This window comes from Marmota monax, unplaced genomic scaffold, assembly GCF_021218885.2.
Source record: "Marmota monax isolate L192 unplaced genomic scaffold, Marmota_monax_Labrador192_F-V1.1 WCK01_AAM20220418_F8-fsc00004, whole genome shotgun sequence".
Lineage (NCBI taxonomy): Eukaryota > Metazoa > Chordata > Mammalia > Rodentia > Sciuridae > Marmota > Marmota monax.
The window spans coordinates 32,849,076-32,866,986 of record NW_026692881.1 but is presented as its reverse complement, the minus strand read 5'-3'; the positions used below and the strand labels follow the sequence as shown (position 1 = coordinate 32,866,986).

The window sequence follows — 17,911 nt, the reverse complement described above, 5'->3', positions numbered from 1 at the left end:
TTCATTCTAAGGAGGACAGTCTGGAGCTGAAGATCCTCTGCCTCCTCCCAGCCCCATGGAGAAAAGCCCATCAGCTCAGGCTTGGCAGCCCCTGGCTGTCCCAGGAAACTTCCAATTCCTAGACGGCTTGCAGAGCTGCTGCCCTCTGCACTTACTTCCCTATCAGTCTTGGCCTTCCAGCTTCCAACTGGTGAGAAAGCAAGTGTCCACTGTAACCACCCAGTGTCGAACACACAGTCATCCTTCATGTATCTGGAGTGCTTCCTGTCTGTCAAGCATGAATACGCACCTCATGTGCATCACCTCAACTAACCAGCTCAATCACCTAGTGAGAGCGCGTGTTCTTACTATACCCATTTGCAAATTAGGAAATCGAGGCTTAGGGAAAGGAAACAATTGGCTAATCTCTCCCAGGGACAGAAGCAGAGAAGCTGGGATTCAAACTCAGGCCTCAGGCCTCTGGCGAACTTAATCACTGGAGTTTAATAAGACTCCAACAAAGACATTGTTTTTTCCCCAGAGCAAAGGCAAGGCCTTCGGAGAGACAGCACCGCTCAGATGGGAAATGCCAGGACCTGAGGTTCAAGGGTGCTTTAAAGGTCTGGCCTAATAATGCCACTTACCACCTGATCCTACTTCACATCTGACAATGTGCTTGCTTACTGGACAGTGGGCCTGGCACCGGGGAGATGTTTTAAAGAACGTCATCGTCCCTCCTTCACCCCCTAGCCTCACCCCATAAAATAGTAACAACAGAAATGAACAGGGACAAGCCAGAAAGCCTCATTCTGGGGTTGGGCTCATGGCTGAGTGTTGGAAGGGAGCTGTTCCCAGCTTCATTATTCAAGTTTCTGCTAATTTGAAAGAACATTTGTCGCTGGCTTCGGCAGAACCTCATCGGAACAAATGATAGTGCTCAGCAAACATCATAGGCGCCAGATTACTGGAGGCAGAGTGTGTGCCACATGCCTGGCCCTGGCACTGAGGAGAAGCAGGGTAGAGAAGTCCTTGCCTGGATACTTCAGAGCCAGGGGGCAGGTGCAGATTCCTAGGGCCACCTGTGGGGGTCTTAAGAGTAAACTTGGCATGTCTGGAAACTCTCCAGAGTGACCCCAACCCCTCTTCCCCTCTCTAACTTTGTGTGTACTGTAGAAGTATCTAGAAGGAAGGTGTTATCAATGGAGAACGATAATAACATTAGCAGCTTCTATTTATTGAGCCCCCTGCCCCAGACTCAGCTCCGCCAACTCCCACCTCTTGGGGAAGAACTATTATTCTTCCCATTTTATAGCAAGCAGCAGAGCCTGGATACAATTCTGGTCTTTGATAAAGTAAGCCCATGTCTTTGACTCCTACTCTATGGCATCATCTGATGGAGTCAGAAGGTCCAGATGTTTACAACATCCTGGGGCAGCAGGTGCATCTGGGCAGACGCGTCTGTTTGCCGGAGCTGCCATAGCAGAGCACCAGCCTCTGGGAACAGAGTCATTTGACCCTAGCCTTAGCCTGACTTTGGTTCGGGCTCTCTAAGGTCTCTGTCCTCAGCATGTAATCCATGGGCCAGTGGCTTCACCTGGGATCTTGTTAGAAATGCAGCACCCCCCACATGGTCCCAGACCTATGACTCACGGTCTCGTTCATCAGGAGGCCCAGGTGAGGCAACTGAGCCATCTGCGCTGCCTCTGGTGCTATCTTCTGGAATGGGACTCCAGAGCTGTCTCTAGCCAGCAGAATGGACTTCCTTCCCGTGGTTCCCACCAAGGCATGGAACCAGGAGCCAACCTGCTGTGGCCTGAGGCCTGCTCCTGAGGGCCTGACTTCCCCTCCTCTCCACAGTCTGCAAGATGCAGGCATTTTCCAACCCTCTGAGGGACTCCCCCAGAGGAAGAGCAACTGGCACTTTCTGATTCCCTGAGTGACTACTTCTAGACTGTACTGGAAATGGCCCTCATGGACAAATCCATGCTGTCTGGAGCGAAGAGGGTGGTGGAGGTGAGAGGTGGGCACCTCCTCCCACCCAGCCCTCCCCACCTGCCTGGACAGAGTGGTGTAAATAGTGAGTGGGCTGAGGGGATCCTAGGTGGGCAGTCCCTGTGGCTGGAGTGTCTCTCTCCAATCCCGTGTGCAGAAGAGGTGCAGGTCCTCCCCATCCCTGAGGGGGCTCCTACTCCAAGCTCAGAGTCTTTCCTATACCTTTCCATTTTCTCCCCAGACTTGTCCGTATGATCAGTAAATCTTTGGCTGTTGGTTCCTTCTCTGTCCCAGGAAAGGTCCTTTGTATCTATGGCTGCTCCTCCTTCCTACCCCACTGCCCACCAGCCCCACTTTCTGTCCAGTTCCAAAGAGAAGGCCATGGCTGCCCCATGTGAAGGCTGAACAGCCACAAGAGCCCCCACAGCCCGGCAGGCCTACTCTTGCATAGGAGACTCTTCTGGGCAGGTATGAAGGCCAGACTCTTGCCACCCTGTTGGTGCCAAGAGGCTGGGGCCCTTCTGGGCTTGGATACAGAAGCTGGTGGCCTGGTGAGTTCAGATGGCATCCTTAGGCCTGCCCACAGAGGGTGGAGCTGTCAACCTGAGGCGAGGCTGTAGCAGTGGGCCCGGGTACCCTGTGGCAAAGTCCTGCAGATGAAATGGGGTGAGAGTGCGGCCTGAGGAAGGAACCCAGCACTGTTTTCAATGAGGAATTTATTTCTCTTAAAAAAAAAAAAACACACACACACACAAACAACAACAACAGTGGTTGGATATAGACACAGCAGCACTGTGACATGTGACGGAACATGAAAGTTTCAGAGCAGCAGAACAGAAGCAGTTATCCTCAGGAATGACCTCTAAAACAGAGCCATTTTCACCCAACACAATGAAATCTCCGGAAAAAAAAATACCTTTAGAGACTAGAATGATTATTATTATTTTAACAATGCCAATAGCCATGAAGCTCTTCTAATTGAGAACATTTATTTTTGGCCTAATACAAAAACAACTTCTAAATTGACTGGGGAAAGACAGCAAGGTTCTTCTTATTTGCGGGGAGTGTCTTTCTTCCCTCTGAGGAAGAGCTAGCTTTTCACATGTTTTAAATCATTCGTCTGGCACAAGCCTTTAAGTTTAGGCCAGAGGAGCGCCCCGTCCCCCATGCCCCTGCAGGGTTCAGCCTGAGCTTCAATAGCTAAGTGGCTGCTTGTGCAAACAGGTGCAGAAGTTGCCTTGGGGGGTGAGGCTTCCCAATTGGGGTCCGCTGTGACCTGGAAGAAGTGAGCTCTCTGCTGTCCACGAACTCACACAGCTGTGTGGCTTCCCAATGCACAGGATTTCGTACTCACGATCTTTCCATAGCAAAGGCTTACAAGTTAGAGGGTTCATTCCCAGGGCATCAGTTCTGAAGACAGGAGACAACCCGAAGAGGTTGCCCTTAGTAGGGTATAAGTATTCAGCCAGAAGGCCAGCACACAGAAACCCGTGAATGCCAACTCAGACTGGCATTCCTTCTTCCTCTAAGGAGACTTCCAGTGGTCCAAGAAGCCACTATTCCCATTGGCAAGGCTTGGGAAGGAGGCTGTGGTGCCTTCTCTGCACTGTCAGCAGCTCAGCAAGAAATTGGTGGGAAGGTAGAACTGATGACTTGAGGCTTAGGAAAAGAGAGGATGTGGAAGAAAAGATGGATTCAACAGTGAAGCTGGGCTCCTTGGAGAGGCATGGAAACTTCCTGGCCTCAGCATCCTCTGGAGGCTGCCTGGGCTCCAGGACAGGCATCCACCTCTCACTTGTGCTTCCAGATGCAAAGGGGTGTTCATGTGCATTTCCCCAGAACTCACACCAACATCCTCCTGGGGGGAGGTCTACCTGTCAGATGTGCATATCACAGGGCTCCACTCCTCTGAGATGGTGATGAATTTCAGCAGAGTAGCAAGGCCCTGCAGCTGCTGCAGACACGCAACACTCAGCCACAGGGCAAGCGAGCAGCCCTGGAGCCCCGCAGTTCAGAGGCAAGAACTAGCAGATGTGGGATGGATGGCACCCTCTGCAAAGGCGGGAATTGGGCCTTGTTGAAATTTTGCATAACATTCTGGGAGCCCCACACCTAAAAGCTTGACAAACACTCATCAGTGAGGGTGATCATGGCTAAGACTGCCCTGTCCACTGGGGACAGCAGACTGCCTTCTGAACAGTGGAAGCAGAGATGCTTCTGTGAGACCCTGTGGCTCACCCCAAAGGCACAAAGTCAGTGAATATCTGGTGAGAAAAATGTTACACTTGGAGCAAGAAAAGGCTCTTTTGCGAAGAGCTCAAATGCACGAGAGAATTACATCCAGCCACCATCCAACCCGCCATCTCCCAACAGGCAATGGGAAGGAGGGCTCGTTTGGTTTTAATTTAAAAATATCTTTTAAAAATGCAGCTGTAGTGCTGGGCACACTAGTGTGTGCCCTTAATTCCAGGGCTTGGCAGGCTGAGGCAGGAGAATGGCAAGTTCGAAGCCAGCCTGGGTAACTTAGTGAGACCCTCTCTGAAAATAAAATAAAAGGGGCTGGGGACGTAGCTCAGTGGTAGAGCACCCCTGGGTTCAATCCCAGTACCCACCTCCCCCCCAAAAAAGTATAAAAATCAAGACTGGAAGAGGAGCCAGGCAGGGAAGGAACAGGGACTGGGCCTCCTTGGGGAGAAGGGCTGGGTTCAGGCACTGTTCTCAAGATCTGCTCTGTTGTTAAGAAGACATGGATGACAGGCCAAAAGGAACAGGAGGACTGAACAGCCCTCATGACTGCCCCCACCTCTCCTGGCACTTGCAGGGTCAGGTGACGACCAGGAAGGAAGACAAGTGGTCCTGAGTCAGTGCCAAGTCCCGTGTGTTGGGACCGCTGGCACTTCTACGATGCGGAACCCTGGTAGCCAGGCATGGCTCCTTTCCCCTCCCTGGGGTTCTCTGCTGCATATGGACAGAGCCTTGGCTTTGAGGCATGAAGAGCCATCAGCACTGAGCCGTCTGGCAGGGGTAGAGTGGCTGTGAATGGGGCGAAAGGAAGGAACCTTCTAGGCAGGAGGCTGGGTGGTGGCTTGGGCTGGTGACCGACCCAGGAGGATGATGGGCCTTTTCCTTAAGGAGCATCTGCAAGAGCTTGAGGATCTTGAAAAACTGACCCGAGAGCGCTCCCCTCCTGGCAGAACCCGAATGCAGCTGTTTGTGTTTGCTTTACTTGGTGCGGCCTCCTGGGCTGCTCTGGAAGATAATACTGTACGGTAGGGTGTTTGAGAGGAGTCCGGCTATTTATTTTCTCCATTTGTTTCTAAAATGACCAAAGCCCAGACCCTTTTCTAGCAGCATGTCTGGGGATTCCCACTGAGGTTTGCTGGGAGAGCTTGGAAATGGGGCCGCAAGGCTGACCTACCCATAATGCTCCTCCTTACGTGTTCAAGTCCCAAAGCTGCTGGCTCACCTGTTAGGGACAGTCACATTGGTGACTGGTAGCCTAAGGTGCTGGTTCTCATACTCCAGGATCATCAGAATAACCTGGTGAGCCTTTAGAAGATGCAGATTCCTGGGTCCCACTCCAAGGTCCCCAGGGGCAAAGCCTGGGAATCTGCATTTTAACAGAAGGCACCACTGAGGCAGGCAGCGTCCACCCCCCACCCCTTGTGAGACACCCTGGCAGCTGCTGGTGGCTGACCAGTTCTGAGGCAGAATGGAAAGCAGGACTAGGCCAGGCAGGGGAGCAGTAGGCCAGCCACTCGCCCTGTCCTGGAGGGCAGCTGAGGGCAGATCTGCTCTTTGTCACCTTGTGAGGTAGCAGGGCATGACCAGCAGCTCCCCAGGCTGGACAGCCAGGCTACAAGGGGCCAGGGATGCTTTCAGAGGCCCCTGGTCTGGAAAGCCCCTGCACCTCCAGGGTCTACTTGTGCCTGAAACTGAGATGCCTGCTTAGACTTTGCTTCCACCCCAGCTCTCCTGCGGGAAGTGACAGTGAGATTGTCTTGAGTTTTTTTGGTGGCCCAGTCTGTCCTTGGACATGCCATTTGCCTGGAGAGACAACCTCATCCATGCCACAATGGTTAATTTGTGGGGGCCTGGTGAAGGTGCCCAGACTCAAGACTTGGTAGACACTTCAGGAATGTTCTGAGCCCTGGGTGAGCTTCCCTCCCCTCTGCAGACACAAAGGCTGAGAATGACCCACTGGATCTCACCTCCTGATGTTCCCATTGTCCTGAGGGTTTGGAACACTCGAGATTCCATGCCTAGTCCTTCCTGTTATTATGCTTCTCTTAGAAATACTATATGACAGAAATCCCCAAACACAGCACAAACCTCTTGGAAACTACTGGCTTTAGCAGCTGGGACCTTGCAGAAAGAGGCCCAGAGCCCACTGGGCTGTATGCAGTCTTCTGTGCAGAGTGGCCACCCTGCAGAAGGAAGAGGGGGCAGTAGGGAGGCAGCAATGGCAGCTGTGCCCCTGTAGGGCTGGCTGCACAGTCCCAGAGAGGACATTCTCAGGGGAATTCCAAGTGGGTCTTGAGCACTTAGTTCAGATCATAACAAGCCAATAGAAGTGTGACGCCACCGTGAGGAAAGGTTAGAGATGGATGTAGGTAAATGCAACCAACCCTTTAAAGGTGAAAGGTGAAACATTTTCTACATTTAATAAAAACATTTTCTCATCTGAGTCTCTGGAAGTCTGGAGTCACATTTTTTTTTTTTTTGGTAACCCCCCCCCCCCTTCTAAAATGTCTTAAAACACATGGCTTAATAGTGGCTGCACAGAAAAATCTACACCTCAAAGTCTGGACTTTCATTTAAATACAAATATACAAAATGTAAACTGAGACAATAGAGAAATTTACAAAACTTTTCTTTAAAAATAATAAAGACAAAAATTCAGTTCTAGTTAGGACGCCTATTAAAATACGTGCAAGTTGCCGTATCCCATTGGGTTTCTATTGCAATGTTCAACGAGGGCAAATCCAATCCACCCCAGCTTGGGGCCGCCTTAAAAAAAACAGACCTGAGTGGAAATTTCTTTGAGAAACCTCGAGGTTCGTTGAGGAGGTGGACGGTCCCCTTCCCTGGCTCCTGGGGGTTTCCCTGGCCTCCCAGCCAGAGTGGAAGCCCCACTGGCCACAAGTTCTGCTTCCAAGTAGAAGGGTCTGGGCTGGTTCCACTGTGGACTTCAAGGCCAAGGCCAAAACTAGCTGCTTCCAGTGGAGTTTGAACTGACGTGGTTTGAATTGATGTGGTGGTTATAACTGGTCTTGGAATTGGAGGAACTCTTGGAATTGTTCTGATGCTGGGGGAGAGGGGGAGAGAGAGCATGTGTCAGTCCTCCCTGAAGTCAAACTCTGGCGCTGACACATCTGTGGGGCTCTGGAAGAGGGGACAGGGTTTGCAGGGGCTGCTCCAACCCACTTCTCTTGCTTTCTGTGGCCTTTTGCATTCTCCCCTGCAGACCTGGGGCCAGAGGCCAACCTTGAGGCTGCCTGGGAAGAACCTTGGAATTAAGGGAACCCTGACTCAGGAGAAGGAAGGGCCCCTCCTGTGACATCTGTGTTGGCTAAGCCTGCAGACCTGGAATTTGACTGCTTGGGTTGGGATCTGACCACCTCTTAGTTGACCTCCTGCAGTTTCTTTAATCCCTTGGTTTCCTGGCCTGCAATGAGGAATGAGGGCTTCGTGGAGTTGTTGGAAGAATGAACTGAGGCCATGTATGCAAAGGCTCCAGGAAGTGCCTGGCCCCCAAGATGCTGGGCTGCTCATCATCAGCTTGGCACCTCCCGGCAACCCTATGGGTGCTGGGCCCCTCAAGTGGCAGGGTAGAGAGGGAGAGATGAGGAGCATCGGCCTCACAGGTGCCAGAGCTGGGCACTGTGCTGGGGGTGCCATCCCCCTCCTCCACCCGACTCCGTCCTCTGCAACTCCTGGCAGCAGGCACGTTGAGTTTTTAGGTGGTCAAACTGAGGCTGGGAGAGGTTCAAAAAGCTGCTACCCAATGAATAAATGCCAGGGCAGCATTCTAACAGGAGCCCCGAGACTCCACAGCGACTGCTTTCTAGACTGAGGAAACTCCTGGGAGCTCAGCTGCATGGGTGAGGGGAGAGGTCACTTCTTTCTGGAACTTTGGTTTCGATTGATGGAACAATTTAAAGGTTATATTTTTCTGTTATGCAAACATCAGTGTATTATAGAATGGGATGTCAACCTTACGTGGTGAGCTCGGGGCCTCAGCCTGTGTATGTTCCCTCTCCTGCTCTCCTCCAGCTCCTTCCCGGGGCTCACCAGATGTGTGAGCTTGGGCAAGTTCTTGAATCTCTCAGCCTCCGTGCTCTACTCTGTGAAATGGGGTCAAGCCTGGGCTCATAGTTCGCTAGGATGCCCGAGAGCTGCGAGGCATCCCACACGCTTATGCTCAGCCTGGCGCACAGGAGGTGCCCGAGACGTGGTGCTGAAATGAGCAGTCTGAGGTTTGGTGGGTACTAATGGGAGAAGCCCTGGGAAAGGGCCCAGTCCAGTGGCCTGGTCCACAGTGGAGCTCCCCAAAAGCCACCCTCACCCCTGCAATCAAAGCAGGGGGGCGGGGGTAGATTCTGGGACAGGAGGCTAGAACTCCACCTGCCTCTTCTTTATCCTCCTGAGGAGGAGGAGGGAGAGGAGGGGAGAAGCCAGACTGGGGGAGACTCCCGGGATGAGCATCTTCTTGAAGGGCCAGGCCAAGAAGGGGCACTCTTTGGTTGCCACTGGGGTCACAGGGTGGGGGTCACAGGGTGTGGGCCCCAGGCTCTCACTCATCTGGGTCTGCCTCCCCGCTGCGGCATTTCTCCATTTGGTCTATGCCAGCCCTTACTCCAGGGACTGGCTGTGAGGGGCGAATGTTTCCCCCCAGGATGGGTCTCCTCTGGCTGCCAGCTGCAGGGGACCCATTCAGTGATGAAGGGGGGTCTGCCCCAGGATCCCTGAGGTTCTGCAGGGATCACCCCAACGCCAGTCTCCCTGTCCTTTCTCTGTTCATCCTCATCTACACAGTTGAGTCCTACCCGGGCCATATGGGGCAGTGGCTCTCAACCTGGGGTGATTTTGTCCCCCAAGGGACACTTGGCAATGTCTGCAGATATTTTCTGCTGTCACAGCTCGGGGAAAGAGGTGCTGCTGCATCTCACGGCGGAGGCCAGGGCTGCTGCTTGCTGTCCCTCGGTGGACAGCACAGCCCGCAACAAGGAAGCAGCCCCAAATGCCGAGTGTGGAGGGAAAGACCCCGACATCAGGTAGACTTGGGATGCCCACCCCTTCTGCCCTGGGGTCCCTTCTGCAGCTCTGGTCTTGCTGCTTTACACAGACGTGGGCCGGGGTCCGCACTGAGGCCGGGTTGGCAGCCGGATCTCACCTGACGCCGGAAGAGCCTCTGGAGCAGGCCTTTCTTTGGTGGTTCTGGAGGCTGACTTCTGTTTAGGTCTGGTGAGAGGGTACCGTCGGGTCCAAACACATTCAGCTCCTTAAAGCATTCTGTTTCTATCATCTGGAGAGGCCAGCAGGGACATGGCCTGTCACCCGGGCCTCATCTTCCCTGACCCGCCTGCCCTCTACCTCCTGGACCCAGATGAGGCTCCCCTGTGACTCGCCCAGGGGTGGGTGCAGCCCCCGTCTGCCCTTGTTCGGACTCCAGTGAGAACAGGAGCTTGCTCCTCTTCTTCCACCAAACCCATCTCCCAGTCGCCTCTCTGTCCTGCCTCTGCGACTGCTGTTTTCGTCTTCCCTCCCAGCCAGACCTCTCGGGGAGGCCAGTGCTCCTGCCTCTGTTTGCACGCAGCCCACCTGGCTGGCTTCTGAACCCCACCCTGCACCATGGCCCTGGCCCAAGCTCCAGGGACTGTCCCTGGGGCACACCCAGCAGCCACATTTCTGTCCCTGTCTCACCCTGCTCTCAGCAGTGTCCTGGCCGCTGACCACCCCTCCCTCCCAGAACGAAGCCACTGTCCCACTCTGCCCACCTCGTTTTGCCACGGGATGGACACGGAGCCTGTGGAGAACTTGGAGTAGAAGTCATCGTCCGTGTGGTCCAGGTTGACGCCCTTCACGGTGGAGAACTGCTCGATGTCCAGCACGTCCTTACAGTACACGGCCCGCGGCTGAGGAGGCAGAGGGCTCGCTGCACATGCGCCCTGCTTGTGGCTTACGAGTCCCTGAGCCAGGCCTTGGGGTTTTGATGGGGAGCAGGGGGGCTTCTTCCTGGGGCTCCCCCAAACCTGCCCTGCTGTCTCTGAGCCACCAAGGGGACCCAGCCAAAATGAAACAACAGCTGGGTGTCTAGCTGCTCAGTGCAGGGCTCCTTCCTGCCATTGCTTCCTGACACCTGCCAGAGTTCACCCCTAGATCTAGGCTGGGCTGAATGGGGAGGGGGCACCGCCTGTCTCTATGCTCATGGTCCTTGGCACCTCTGGCCTCCCCACACTCCCTTAGCCATGTCAGTTATCCTGAAGGTCACAGCATTGGGAAGGTGGCAGCGTTTCCAGTGTCACCTCTGTTGGATGAGAGCTTGCGCTGGACAGTTTGGGGCCTCTGGTCCACTGCTCCATGGAAAGAATGAGTGCTGGGGACTCGGGACCAGAGCAAGGGCCTATGTGGGAGTTTGCCTCCCTCAGGTGACCAAGTTTCAGAAGACGGATGTCCTGGGGGTGACTGGCACAGGAATAGCTCCCAGCCCCTTCTCATGTTAAGGGGCAGTGAGGGCTATGGGTTAGCACCCAGACCTGGTGGCCAGGCAGACCTGGGCCATACTCCCAGCTGCAGTGCTTAGAAACTTTGGAGAAGTCACATATGCCCTCAGTTTATTCATCTGCAAATAGGGGGACAACAGAAGCCCAGGGCCATCGAGCTTCTGGGAATGCTTAAGTGCCTAGCACCGTGAGTGTGCGCTGCTGTGATCATGACAGCTTGGTTTTTAACCTCACCCGCCCGTCAAATAAGAGCAGAGGGCCTGCTCCACGCCAGGGCTCCTAGAAACGAATCTGGCTGGACTCATCGGTTACTGGAGGTGGCTTCCCAGGGCTCTAGGAACCTGGGTGTGGAGACGGGGGCTTTATAGATGACTGCGGGGGGTGGGTGCAGAATGCCCCCCAGACCTGGCAATGTGCCTGTAGCTGGAGGGCAGAAACAGGCTCCCCAGGTCTGCCGAGGGCCCAGCACAGACACTGGCTAATTCGAAGGTCATGAATCGGCATTGGCATGCGGGCTTGGCGTGGGCAGCAATCACTCAGAGGGCTCTAGACTGATCTCAGGACTGGGTACTTTCTGGGGCCTCCAGTCCTAACTGCTGCTCAAGGAACAAGTAGGAGGCTTGGAGGCCACTCAGTCCCCAGTGCAGCAAATCGCTGGGCCGAACTGTGCGTGGGCAGCAATGGGGTGGGGGGCGTCCAGCTTCACAGCTGTGATTTGCCTCCTCTACTTCCAAGGCCAAGGGTGCGTGCCACCGTGGAACATGGCGTATCATGTGCAGGGCCCAGTGTGCATGAAGCACAGGGTCCTGTGCTCAAAATGTATTCAGAATTTCAAGATGGCAACAGCGGGGCTTTGAGCCAAGTGGGCCAGTGTGACTGCTTGTGTCCAGCCCCCGAAGCTGGCCCTGGGAGACATGGAGATGGACATTTTTCAAAAAGTGTATTTTTAAAAAATCTGTTCTGGCACAGAAATTTACCTAACTTGCCAAAATTTACCATCTCATGGCTATGACTTCTTGGAGAAGTCTCCTTTTGGAATACGTTTATAAAAAAGTCAAGTGAAGTGAAAAAGATAGAGTCAGCAATGGCCCTGAGGGTTATGAATGTGGCCGCAGTCTGAAGGTGGTGTAGGAAGAAGAAGGAAAGGCAGCTGGGGTGGAGGACAGGCCAGCCCTAGGGACAAAGTCCCCAGCTCACAGGGATCTGTAACTTCTGCTCACCTCCCAATTGGCTGGTAGGCCTGGGGCCTTGGCTGCCCAGAGCAGGGGCCATGGACCACAGGGTCCACAGGGTGCTGTGGACCTGGGGAGGGATGGACACATCCAATGGGTGATCTCATCTCTACATGACAACCTGAGGTGCTCTGCAACCCGGCAGGAAGGGTCACAGTCAGGGGGACCAACCACCCCTGTTTGCTCAGGACACAGGACTTTCAGTGCTAAAACCAAGACAGTTCTGGGCAAACCTGGATGACTGGTCACCCTGATTATCAGAGACGCCACCTTCCACCAGCTGGAAGGCTCTTCTGGCACTGCCTGGCCAGCTCCATGCAAAAGCCTTCACGACACCATCTCCTCCTCCCAGGTCCCGTTCTCTGCTCTCACTACTCCATTCCCAGTTTCACTTAGGGGGTGCTTGCTGACACGTTTCCTCTCAGACGGAGAGTGCCCAGAGAGAAACAACCCAGTGTTCTGTTCACCATGGGTCCCCCAGGGTCTGGCACAAGGCCTGGAGCATGCCGGGAGGTTGTTATGTCTGATCTCATCCCATCACCATAGCAACAACCTGGGGTGGGGGATGGTTCCAAACCTTGGCCCCAGACCCAGCCTGGGTGTCCACCTCTCCTGCAACTTGGGACATTAACCCAATAACACAACTGTCATGTCCTTGCAACCACTCTGAGTGGTTTCCAGGGATACTGAGTTGCAGCTGTGCCCAGAGACCTCAGTGTTAAAAACTATAAGCCACAAACTCCTGGCTGGTGGCCTTTCCTATAGCACAGTCACTCTAAACCCCAGCTGCATGTTAGAATCACCTGAAGAGGTTTTGAAAACCCTCAGGCCCAGGCCTGGTCCCAGATTCCTTGAGGACCAGGTCTAAGATCAGCATTTGTCATGTCCCCTGCCCCAGATGGACAATCAGGATTGAGAGCTATAACTGGGACTCTCTCCACCACCTGCTGACGCTAGCTAGGCTGGGCTGTTTGTAGCACTCAGTGTGACTTTTACTCTACATGCTCAATGGCTCCCTTCTCCCTCCATAACTGGCCAGATGGGGTCAGCGGTGGCTGCCCCGGCCACTGTTTAACACCCAGCTGGGCCCTGTTTCTCAAACCTGCTGCTGCCCTCCTGCCCTGCCCAGATGACCAGGGCATCCCCATCTACAGGGAATGCTGGAGTTCCAAGGCTGGCCCCACCTTCCTCTGCACAGGGTGGTGCTGGGGCAGGGGGATGGATGGCAAGGCTCTGATCTGTTGCCGATGGCAGTGGTGCACATATTCTCACCCCTCTACTACAAGTGGCCAACCTGAAGTGGCTGAGCACTGAGTTGGGAAGAGGGTGTATACTCAGCTCTCACAGGATGCAGGAAGCCAGCCCACTGTCTCAGGGTCCCAGGTGTAGCCTCCATTCCCCACCTGGGATGTTGTCCCAGTCTCTGAGGACTGCAAAGGAACAGAGGCGGCAGCAGATCTTTCGGACTTTCGACCTCTTGATTCGACAGAGTTCAGGCCCTGGAGCGGCAGCCTTAGCCTGTTCTGCCCCTGCCAGGGCCAGGTCCCTCGAGCCTCTAGCCCAGCTGAGCGTGAGCCTGGGCTTCAGGGACTGTATCAGGCCTATTTAACTGAAGTGCTGCCTCACACCCTGACTTAGGACCTCACGAGGGAGATGGGCCTCCTTGTAATTTGAGCTGGCCATGCCTGGCCCAAAATCTGGCATAAACAGTAGGTGCTCAGTGCATGCTAGCCTACCATGCTCTTGAAAACCCTCTCCATTCAGTTCATTTTACCGTTAGCTGTCCCTGGCAGTTTGGAGGAGAGGCGACATTGGCCTCATTAGGGGAGGAAACTAAAGCTTAGGAGGGATTTATCCAGGTCCCTCAGTCCAAGTACCCAAGTCTTTGGATGATCAGTGTGGGGCTCCCAGGCCCATACCCCATCTGAATCACCTGGCATGAAGTTCATTTGCAGCACTGGCACAAAGTAGCCAGAGGGAAGGGACATGGTCCCCACGAGGACAGCAGCATGACCCATGCTCTGCCAACATGGAGGCAGTGAAAGAGAATGGCCCTGGGCACGGGCCTGCTGGGTAGCAGGCCTTGGATCTTCTGGGGGCTGGGGAGGCTACTCACATCTGGAATGAAGGGAGGGTCCAACATCCCGGCCTCCAAGCGCTTGAAGTTCATGTTCCTGAAGAACGGGTGCCTCTTGACCTCGGCCGCACCCTCCTCCTGGCAGCCCAGCCTCTGCTTGGCGTCTTTGGTGAGCAGCTGTGACAAATGACCATGAGGCATGCGGTTAGGCCTCTCCTCGTGCCAGAGGCCAGAGGGCAGAGGAGTGGAGGGACGTCTGTGGTCACTGTCACACTCTCTCTCCCACCTATATCTCTGAGCCCTCCCAGGTGTTCCGACCCCAGCGCTGGCCTCCTGAGGCTCACAGATAAAAGGGGATGTGTTCCCCAAACAGAAGAGCCAAACGTGGCAGCAGGGCAAGCACCAGGTGACATCCTGGTAAGGATTAAGCACTTTTAGGCCCTATAGGTGTCACTCTGCTCCTCTGACTACCGGGCTGGTGGCTCAGGCCTGTTACCCACACCTTGGCTTCTCTCCTCTATGTGTAAGGGAGTGGGATTTGCTCTACATGTTCCAAGAAAGGCAAGGCTCCCCGTGTAGCGGCTGGATGTGCTGCCGCAGCCCCCAAAGCTTGCAGGGCTGGCCAGACTGGTGGCATAAACCAGATCACTAAAGGTGAGGGGTGGACTGGAGTTGGGGGCAAGCCTGACAGGCTGCACATCGGCTTCTGTCAGGCAGGAATGTCAGCCAGGGCCCAGGGCTTCTGCTTCTTTTTCAAGAGGTGCCAGAAACTCAGGTTTTTATGTGAATTCTCCTTGCTTTTAAATCTTGGCAATTAATCCACTATTCAATTCTTTCTAAAACATTCCAGATGAAATGAACAAAACACCCTCCTACATGCTGCCAGTCTGCAACACGATCTCAGGTGTACATCAGAGGGGGAGAGGGTGTGAGCTGGGGTGGGCGGGGCAGGCAGAGAGCAGGCCTCCTGGAGGGCAGGAGGGAGGGCAGGAGGGAGGGCAGGAGGGAGGGCAGGAAAGGTCCAGGGCTGGAACTCAGCAGGGGCCTAAGAAGGTGGACACTGAGGTCTGGGCCTAGGGTCTGGACCCAAGGGACAGAACAACAAGATGCATTAACTTCTGGACCTCAGGGGTCAGGGCTGCCAGGTCCTGTGGCTGCCAAGATGGAATGGGGAAGGCCTGGGGCCTGAGACCCGCTCCCTTGCTGCTTGTGGAGCAGCCATCTTAGGCAGGAAGGTTGGAGCTGTCTGAGCCCAGGAGCCGCCCCATGGACTCAGGCCTCCAGGGTCTCCCTGCAAGTCAAGCCCTGTGGTACCTTGAGCCAGTTGGAGAACACAGGCCTCAGAGGCAGCAGTCAAGGGTGAGGAGGAGGCTGAAGACAAGAGTCCTAAGATCCCAGGAGAGAAGACAAGGCCAGAGTCCTCTGGCGTTTCTTCCATGGGAGAGTCACTTTGTACCCCCAGGCCTGGTTCATTGGAGCAGTCAGCTCAGCAACAGCCAACTACTTTCTCTCGAGGCCACAAGGGGGCAGCAGAGAGACATCTGTCTTGCTGGTTGCTGGAGGAGATCCCAGCCCACAGCTAGAGAGGATGTTTGAGGGTGCAGGGGTGGGAGTAGGGGTCCACTCTGCCTCCTATCCTTTAGCATGCACCATGTCCTTGTTGATGAAAACTTCATTCTCTGAATCGATGATCCTGACCTGCGACATTCAATGACGCTCTGACCACAGCTGTCCGACTCCCTCTTCTACAGCCATGTCCAGGCTGGTCGCGTGGCATAGATTCCCCCCCATGGCACAACCAAGCATTGTCCACGCCCCTGTTTCCATCCATCTGAACTTTTCTGCCTTGTTCTTCTTGTCCCCAACCCCAACTCTGGCTGCAATGACTACCTGAGTCTCTTGGGGGCCTCTTAGCACAGTTGGCCAGCAAGCTACAGGGTTTGGGTGTGTGCTGCCCGGTACACAGTGTTCCTTCCCAAGGGTCCCTCTCATCCTTAGTTCCACTTCTTTTGATTGTGGTCAGATGACAGATCCAGCCCCAAATCCTTCTTCCCACTGCTCAAAGCCATAAATGAAGCTGGTAAGAGAAGGGGCTGGGCTGAGCGTGGATGGCTGTAGCTGAGGGGCCTCCAGGGCTGGGGAGCCAAGCCCCTTGGTTCCTTGGCCACTAGCAGTGCAGCCTGAGGTTCCTGGAAGCAGACCCTTGGGGGTTTGTCACTGGCTTTCTAGGCCAGCTCTTCCCTAACCTCCAGCCGGGCTGTTCATACGGGCACTGAATCTGCCCCAAGGCCACCGTGGATTCAGAGAGGAGGGAAGAGAGGACTCAGTCCACACCCCAAGGTGCAGTGGGACACCAAGGACAGGAAGTCTGTGGGCTTGCAGGTGTACAGAGCTGGGCATTCAGGCCCTGGACATTCAGCTGCCTCTCATTGTGACTTGGGAGCTCAAGAGCCAGGTAGAAATAGTAAGTGGCCATCTCCCTACAGAGCCAAAGAAGGGCCTGAGGGCCAGCCCTAGAGTGGGGCCCACCTAGGCTGTAGCCCAGGGTGGACCCCACCTTCAGCTCTCCCACTTTCGTGGCGCCTTTCCCCTTCCTCTCTCTGGCTGACCCAGTCCCCCGGTGTGTGCAAACCACTCCCATGTGTGTCCTGCTCAGGGTGGGTCACATCCGCTATCCTAGCTGCCGTCATGCAGAACCTGAGCCCGTGTCGCCTGCACTCCACTGAGGGGCCGGAAAACTTTAAGGTACTCAGACTGAAACCATCACTGCCCTCCTGCAGACTCGAGTCAGCACCCTGGGGTCCAGAGCTGAGGGAGCGGCTGACTTGCCTGTAGAGCTGGGAGTGTGGGGTGAGGGTGTCTCGCTGCCCACCTCAGCTCCCTTCCCCTTGGCCTGCATGTGCCCTCAACCCCAGGCTTCTCCCGAGCCCTTCGCTAACCACCGTGGTCCTCGGCAAAGAGCGCAAGCACCTGGGCCTCGGTCTCCTCCACCCGCAGCCTAGCGCGCCCTGACGCATGTCCCTTCTGGGGAAGGCTGGGGGCTGGTGGGTGAGCCACCCCTGGACACCTTGGGCTCACTGAGACTTACCATCTTGCAGATGGACTTGGCCTCCTCGGAGAACTTGTGGGAGTACGCCTCCTCTGTCTCCAGGACCCGGCGGTCCACCTCTTCCCGCTTCACCTTCTCCTTGCGACCACGGAACGGTGACTGGCCCTCGATCATCTCATAGATGAGACATCCCAGGCCCCAGTAGTCAGGGCTCAGGCCATATCGCTGGTTGTTCAGAACCTCTGGAGCTGGAGGCAGAAGAAAAGGGCAGGAGGGGTAAGAGCTAGCAGCAGCAGGACACTGCCCAGCCATATCGGCCACAGCTGCTCCTCACCTCAGAAGAGGTTCCTGCACCCTGGAGCAGCGTTGCTGGTGGGTGACCTGGAGTGTCTCAGCTGGGACATCCCCTCCTCCAGCCCCTGGGCCAGCCGCTGGAAACCTCAGCTCCTCCAGGGTGCCTGCTTTGCACCATCAAGGGCTCTGATTGTAGCCCCAGAACTGAGAGGTCCTGCTCCTTTGAGGTGCCCCCACCAGAACACGCACTCACTGCCTTTTCCACTGCTGTGTCCCCAGTGACATGCAGTAGGTGCTTATATATACTTGTTGCAGCAAATAAGGGTGTGTCCACCCGAGTTAAGGATTTTAAATTGATCTGGAATTCAAACAACCTCCCATTATGTCTTTCCTACCCCTTTGATAGAATGAACTCTAGATTCACCATAGAAGCACAAGAAAGACAGTCACACGTCATGTGTGAACACATGCACACATGCACCAGGTGCACGACAGCGTTGCACACGAAACGTGCAACACCCTGTGCGAAAGAAGACGATGTAAATGCAGAAGCCGACATGTA

At 54.9% G+C, this 17,911-nt stretch overlaps 1 protein-coding gene across 3 annotated transcripts in view; it reads right to left on the bottom strand.

Moving 5' to 3' along the window:
* Window positions 1-6,601: 6,601 nt before the first annotated feature.
* The window catches only part of Grk5 (G protein-coupled receptor kinase 5), a 189,829-nt gene continuing 178,519 nt past the window's right edge, over window positions 6,602-17,911 (bottom strand). For 2 of the 3 annotated variants that reach the window (XM_046449824.2, XM_058581336.1), the window contains 5 exons: window positions 17,095-17,303; window positions 14,046-14,183; window positions 9,972-10,109; window positions 9,368-9,499; window positions 6,602-7,279 (listed from right to left, as the gene is read on the bottom strand). In XM_046449824.2, coding sequence (XP_046305780.1) covers window positions 7,181-7,279; window positions 9,368-9,499; window positions 9,972-10,109; window positions 14,046-14,183; window positions 17,095-17,303 — 716 coding nt within the window. In that variant the 3' untranslated portion in view covers window positions 6,602-7,180. The remainder of the gene's footprint in view (window positions 7,280-9,367; window positions 9,500-9,971; window positions 10,110-14,045; window positions 14,184-17,094; window positions 17,304-17,911) is intronic. The other variant, XM_058581335.1, reaches the window with a different exon arrangement.